Source organism: Sinocyclocheilus grahami, unplaced genomic scaffold (assembly GCF_001515645.1).
Source record: "Sinocyclocheilus grahami isolate Dianchi unplaced genomic scaffold, SAMN03320097.WGS_v1.1 scaffold127.1, whole genome shotgun sequence".
Lineage (NCBI taxonomy): Eukaryota > Metazoa > Chordata > Actinopteri > Cypriniformes > Cyprinidae > Sinocyclocheilus > Sinocyclocheilus grahami.
In genome coordinates, this window is record NW_015505306.1 from 438,327 (window position 1) to 445,567 (window position 7,241).

The following is a 7,241-nucleotide window of genomic DNA, read 5'->3' on the forward strand; positions in this document are numbered from 1 at the left end:
TTCCTATCTATTACCAGATACAGCCATTTAATGGCCATTCAAAATATAAAACAAAACATTTCTGATCATATAACTTTCTCTAACATTCATTAGAAGTCTATGAAAGCAGACTGTGTCCCAGTAGATTTCCAGTTTATCAGCATTACCCCCCCCCCATTTGTAATATCTTTGTTAAGCATTTTAACTGTGAATACCATAACAGACGCAAGTACTTTCTTCCTTACATATAAAAGACTACCATAATATTCACAAAATAAATGCATTCATAAGTGCTTCATACTCTCAGTATACTGTATATTGAAGCCATATGTGGACTCTCAGAGCAATAGAGAATACATGTACATTATAGGCAGGAAGAGAGACAAACAGTCAGAAATGTAAGTGAGCAGACTGCCGTCTCTCTTCCAAACTATTAGTTTGAGTATAACTAAACTTCGCAGATCACTAGTCCATTTCCATAATGTGCGATCAACACCGACCGTTCAACAGGCAACCTCCCGGTGAGGTTGGTTTATCACTGTAGATGAAAAGAGTAGTCTGGTTCAATTCCAACCTCCACTACATGTGAGAAGCTGGGAAATGTACGGAACGTCCCATTTGGGTTCCTTGACAGCAGAAGAGCAATTTTCATTCTAGAAACTCTGGGACCCATGGCCAGGTTTGTCCACACTTGTTTCACAAGTTCACGTAATCTTTAATGAAGTGGAGGTATACATATTTTGCTTGCGGTCCACGTTAAAGGGTTTGAGCTGGAGACTTGACCCGAGCCTGAAAGTCGGACCCCCTAGGATTTCCTTTACTGGTTTTAGTGGTAACCAATCAAGAAGGTGGAGCTGGGGTGGTGGAGGAATACTGGAAGAACTGTCATAGGCAGAGGTAAGCAGCAGCTTATATACGCTTGTTCAGGCACTGATTGGTCATATTAAATGAACATGTTCCTCCCAAACTTTTATTCGGAACTCCATGTGGGAGCCCAGACTTTAAGAAAATGACTTAACCATCTCAACCAAGCCATTCTAAATCAGGTAAGACTGGCAGATCATCCTAAACATCTTTTCCCTTAGCACAACCTGGATCACAACCTCCAAACTTCTCAAAATTCTACTAGTTAGACAACTAAGTAGACGTCTTAACAATCCTCAAGCTTCCTCACTTTCCGCTTCGTCTTCTCAGTTTCCTTCTTATCAATGTTTCTTGCAGGTGTAGACCTCTTCCTCTCGGAGGCAGGTTTGACACTCGACGTGACAGCACCAGCGGACCTGGCAGTGGCAGGAGATGGTGGTGAGGTGGAGGGCCGTGTTGTAGCCCCGTCCACAGCACAGGCTGCCGCAGCTGGTATCCTTTGAACATGGTCTGCCAGCCGTCCCGGGCGAGTAACGCGACGGCCTGCAAAAGCTGGGCGACTCCTCCAGAAATACCAGCTCGGTGGGCCGTAAGCGGGGACCCGTGCTGCTATGACGCCGAGGGCTTGCCAGCTCGGTCTCCCCAGTGGCGGAGTTGGTAACACTATGCACTCGAACGGCCGTGTCATAGCGATACTTCAGCAGGTGGCCTGTGTCTTGAAACGGGGAGAGTTGCTTCCAGCATGTTCTCACAGCACACGAACCGGAGACACCGTGACACTTACAAGTAGTCTTAAGACCACTCTTCACCGCCTGAGAGGAAAAGAAAAGAAAGAAAAAGAAAGACAGAGGTGAAGACATGAACACAGTACGCCAAATACAACACTATGATCCTGTGAAAATGAGTCAGAAACTAAGAAATCTTAGGAGAGGAAGAGTGGATTCGATATGGGATGCTGAAATTTGGTCTCACTTTTTGGATTGGCTACGACCCTTTCACGTGGATATTTGGTACTGAAGAAGATTTTAAAGAGAAACAATTAATTTTTATAGAGTTATTCACACTTTCAACACTGATTGTGTTAATTTTTTTTCTTGTCCAGTGATGAAATGAAACCGGCTAATAAGATATATTGTAAGCTCTTAGTCCAGAGCCCAAGCTTAAAAAAATTACTGTGAATCAAATTCGAGTTTACTCGAGATTCACTAGAGTATACTCAAGATAACCACACTAATCATGAGTGGTTTCACTCTTGGTGTGAACAGACCTTTCGTTAGTGATTTATTTTCATTTGTTTCATATTGCATTGGCGTAAAAGAGCCCTAGATCAGTGGTTCTCAACCAAGGGGCCGAGGCTAACTAGGGGACCTCATCAAACTTCCAAGGGGCCTCAAGATGAATTAAAATTACTTAAAATAAAACTAAACAATTAAACGTCAAGGTATTTCATATTATATTTCACACCTCAACAATAGTTTTTTCTTTGAGGAATCAGGATTCATGTGGCCTTGGAAAACAGGGATATATGAGGTAACTTAGTTTTAAAAGTATATTTTCTAGACCTTGAAATGTCATGTAAATTAACATCTTAAATCTCCATGGGCTTTGAATATACAACTGAATATAGATTTTTCTAGTTATGTCAAGCTCTAAAATGTTCAATTGGTTAGACATTTTGAGTAAAACACTATTTTTTAAAATCCTTCTCCTTAATCAAAAATCATGAACAACTGAAAAAGTCATGGGGCCTTCAAATATTGGACAACTATGGGCCTTGGAGTCCAAAACGTTGAGAACCACTGGCCTAGAAATAACTATTTTACATGTTTGGGAGGTCACATTAATACACTGGTATTGATTATCTACCCAAAAGTGGGAAGGGAAATGAATATAGAAGTTTGTAAAAGTGGGACAGCATGTTATCCAAAATTATAAATTGTTCAAGTAATTCAGCTGATACTCTGGGACTCCATAGCCCTGAGCTAAAAACATTGGGTTGACATGGTGTAGATGATGGATGCAGGGGGAATGCATGAGCTGGCGGTCTTTCAACTCTGACCTGCACCTCTTGAAGACCACCATCCCTGATCTATGCTCAGATCAGTACATTTCCATCTTTGAACTGTTACTCTCTCGCTCTCTATTTTCAACTGGGAGTCAAATCACATTGTTTACTTGTTGACTGTTGATCTATTTGTACAATTCGTGCTCCTCTCTATATTTCACATACTGTGGAGATAGATTCAGAGCAAATTAGTCTATCAAAAAGTGCCCAAGGGGAGATGGGGAGGTCAAATGGTCGATGGGGGTGTTCCACCCTACACAGGTATGAGCTCCCACCCCAGGGCCACCTGAGCAATACAGAGGAGAAGTGAGGCAATGGAGATAATCTGAAAGAGGAGGGGAAAACAAGACCTCAGCCACCTCTGCTTGTTTTTGTTAACCGCCATCTGTGGCCTGAGGTGTCAACTGTGGGAAACAACAAAACCGGAGACTGATAAGATAAGATCCGAGTTTGTCCAGCCATTCTTTTCTTACTCTTTCTGTGAACCTCGTAAACCATCCCCCTTTTTCGTTCTCTCTGTCTTTCCCTGAGGCTGCCAGTCTCCTGGTAACAGAACTGCTTTGAGGGATGTTATGAGGATTTATGAAAGTCTGGGAGAGTGGTGGCGACGGCGGCAGCGGCAGCAGTGAGACTGGTAGAGCGGGAGGCATACAGTAGGTGGAAAAAATGCTCATATATTACAGAGGCCTCTGTATAATCGCCCTCATGGGAGACCTCTAATTTTGAAGAGGGCCCCCACAGCAAGCGCTGTCATGCCTGGACCAGGGGAAGGAACACCTGGTTCCAGAGACCTAGCCAATACCTGCTCACCTACCTGCCTCACACCACTCGCTGAACACTCCTTTGGGCTACAATAAACTAGAAGACCGCACCCCATCAACCAAGAGAGGATGGGAAGGTGTGAGACAGTTAACCCTTACAGATGTTCTCTTCTATGAGTTTTGGAGGAGAATGGACCATGAACACTTTTAAAAATAGAGATTACATATTTGCATTTTTGTGACGTTATGTAACCTTGATATGTTTTTTTTTTAATGGTAATATTTTTGCATCTTACCCGGGTGCCGACGTTAATGTTGTGAGCGTCGATTTGGGCACGCAGGTCCTTGCTGACCCGTTTTTGCCCAAAGAATTTCTTGAGAAACTTAGTGCTGTATTTGAGGTTGTCCCCGCATACGCCCCACTGCCAGGCCTCGCGGTGCTGCAGACCAGGAGAATCGTCGCAGGTGCAGCGCTCCATGCGCCCTGAGCTGCACGCTTTGGCCAACGCGTGAGACAACGCTGCTGATGACACCGCGAGCAGAAAGGCCGTCTCTTTAAAACCTGATGAAGTGATGCATTCATACATGAGCATTGAGCAGGTGCGCTAAATGTGAACAGCTTTTTTTTTTTACATAAAAAGTCGTAGGCCTACACGTAAATACATAATTAGTGCTAAATCACGTACATTGAAATGAGATGACGACTCCAGTCATATCTGTAACGTAATAAAATATTTTATATGTTAGGCCTAAGTCGCCACATATAGGGGCGACATGTTGAGCTCACACGACAAGCTAAATACTAAGCACTTTATTGGAATTAAGTAATATTAATAAAAACAATTATCTCTGATTGCAGATAATGCAATTCTCAAACAAGAATAATAACTGATAACAAAGTGGATGAGGCATGTCCACAATAACATAAATATGGATCTTTGTTTGTATGCGTTATTTTTCTTTTAAAATACATTTCTATAACCACGTTTATTATTTAAAACGGACTTCATGTAGATTTTAAACGAAAAAGCCACCTTTATCATGCCTGTAGGCTATAATGGATTTCTCTTACATTTAAACACTCGTATCATAAACTAGCTACAACTTTTTCAATTAAGTGTTAAGTGCAGTGTTTTGTCACGATTAATCTCTCCTTGCAACCTCCTCGTTTTATGGTTTGCTTAGCTTAGATCAGAGCTGAGACAAGGCGTGTATTTTGATCCAATGAATTATTATTTTGACTCAGTTTTCTGTCAGATGAAAGCGCGCGATCACGCCGCCCTTTTCCTCTGAGAACAGGGCGCTTTTCCGCGAGATAAAAATACTTCAACTGGCCCCGCGAGGCCTCACCGCACAGGGATTCCGCGCTTCCCAAGTCCCTAATTACCAGCGGACTGATCTACGTATGGTTTTAACATTACGCACATGTTCGTTTGGAAGCAGGCACCACATGGAGGTTTCTGCATAGTTGTTAATGCTAAAGCATTCTCTTTCTGACATATAAGTAGTACTGACTCATTTAAGGCTTCCAAACAGCAAATTTAATAATTGTGTTTTGTGGATTTTAAACTCACAAGATTCGGTCATTTCTTTTTGTTCCTTATTAACGTTAAACAATGGCTTCAACAATTAATAGTTTTTACATTTTTTACTATGTGTTATTATAGTTATATTCCTAATGGAACAAACATCAAATAACTTTTTTTTTCAATTTAATTCATTTCTTATCTATCTATCTATCTATCATCTATTTTAGTGGACATACCATTTTATTTGAAAAAAAAAAAACCGAATTAAAATTCCATAAACAACAACTTGTAATTTCATGACCTTAAGAGCAAGGCTAAAACTGGCTGAACTGTCAACCCTATCATAGATACATTCTAGCATTTGTAAAAAAAATAAATAAATAATACATTTAGCTTGAGATGGCAAATGCAATGTTTTAATAACACTTAACATTGGTTTCACATTTGACAGAAATGTGCTTTTAAAGTGACGTTTTCAGAATAGAACACCAATGTTGTGCTAAGGGTCTCATATCGTACCTCGTTTTAAAAGGCTTCCACGGCCATCCATACTACAGTTCCAGCGCTCGTTGCGGAACTGATAGCGGCACTCCAGGAGGCTGAGACGGACAGATTCCCTCAAAGTCTCCGCCAGCCCCGGTTCTCGCCGGCACAAACGCTTTTGCCGGCGCGTCAAAGTCATCTGCTCGCATTGCTTCAGGTGCGCTTTACTGTTCGGAGGCTCGTTGGCAAATGGACCTGGCAGAAAAACCAGGGGCTCGCGACCTGTCAGGCTAACGACAACATGCACAATACAGTCACTAAAACTCTTTAATTTGAAACCGTTCATTTTTTATTTTCGGCGAGGGTTCATTTTGATTTGTTCACAAACTCCATCCATACATTTAAAATACACTCAAATAGACCTTCAAGACCATTCAGAACATCAGATAAAGTGTAAAACGTTTTAAATCATAACGTTATGAAACGTTTCAGTTGAACTTGTCACAACTATTTATCTAACCCCAATTTTCAATAGGTTTTAGGAGTTTAAACTTTGGCACTAAAGTTACTGTTTTTGAAAACTTCAAGCAGCACATTAACTTTTTTTTCTAGAATGTACGAGTGATGGCACATGTGCTTTGAATATGTTTAAATGCCTAATTTGAATAGTCGTGTTTGAATAAAGAATGCACCAAACTACACGTGCTCTTTACCCAGTCACTCAGTAGGCTAGTCTTGGCGTTTGGAAACGCTACTGTGGCGCTTAACAAACTTAAGTAAGCACTCTTAAATAAAACCCATTGCAGAGTGTTTTACGTGTTTATAGGATTCTTATTATAAAAACCATTGGGCAACGTCCTATGAACGTAAGCCAGGAAGATCTTAATTATCAGGTAGTGCTAGGGTAAGGACGCGGTGCCAAACCATCGGAAGACATCTGGATCCATACACTGCGCCGCGCTCAACTGCAATAATCGACTCGAACAGCACACTATTGAAATATTTTAGACAAATCAATGTTTTCAAACCAACAACTAAAAAAATACATAATATTAAATCTAATGGTGTTACTTGTAGCTACTTTTTAAAGAATAGGCAAAAAGTCTAGCTTCCTTATTTAAATAATTTTAGATCTTTTTAAAATACCACCTTCAACAAATGATTATTTAATCTAGCCTCATTTGATTGTTTGTTACAGACAACCTGCAACGTAGGTTTTAAACATGATTAAACATACAAGCAATAACAAGATATGCGTAATTGCGCATGGGACATCCAACATCACCAAATATCTCCACCTGTTGCCGCAACTTAAAATGATTATATTTCATGTAAAATACAGCAATAATGCACTCAGAGGCTATTTCAATGAATTCCGAAAAGACAGAGGATATAAAAGTCTCTGCTGACCCGAAATAGGCTGCTGCGTGGGAGAGAAGGATGCAGAGGGCAAAAAGTCGCAGCGGACAGGCAGTCCTCGGAAGCCCGGTGCACATGATGACGGGTCGACGCTGCTCTTCATTGCGCTATCTGTCCGTGTTGAAATCCCAGCTGTGCTGG

General features: G+C 41.1%; 1 protein-coding gene across 1 annotated transcript; it reads right to left on the reverse strand.

Moving 5' to 3' along the window:
* Positions 1–432: 432 nt before the first annotated feature.
* On the reverse strand, positions 433–7,241 carry LOC107590369 (protein Wnt-9b-like). The gene is made up of 4 exons (XM_016279078.1): positions 7,092–7,241; positions 5,718–5,971; positions 3,966–4,231; positions 433–1,655 (listed from the first exon to the last, which is right to left on the reverse strand). Exons 1-4 carry the CDS (start codon positions 7,175–7,177, stop codon positions 1,185–1,187), a joined length of 1,077 nt encoding a protein of 358 aa, XP_016134564.1. The 5' UTR covers positions 7,178–7,241; the 3' UTR covers positions 433–1,184.

Coding starts and splice junctions, on each gene's coding strand:
- LOC107590369 (XM_016279078.1), bottom strand. CDS start 7,177: ATGTGCACCGGGCTTCCGAGGACTGCCTGTCCGCTGCGACTTTTTGCC. Junction 5,972..7,091: donor CACGCAGCAGCCTATTTCGG/GTCAGCAGAGAC, acceptor TGTTGTCGTTAG/CCTGACAGGTCGCGAGCCCC. Junction 4,232..5,717: donor TGGAAGCCTTTTAAAACGAG/GTACGATATGAG, acceptor TCACTTCATCAG/GTTTTAAAGAGACGGCCTTT.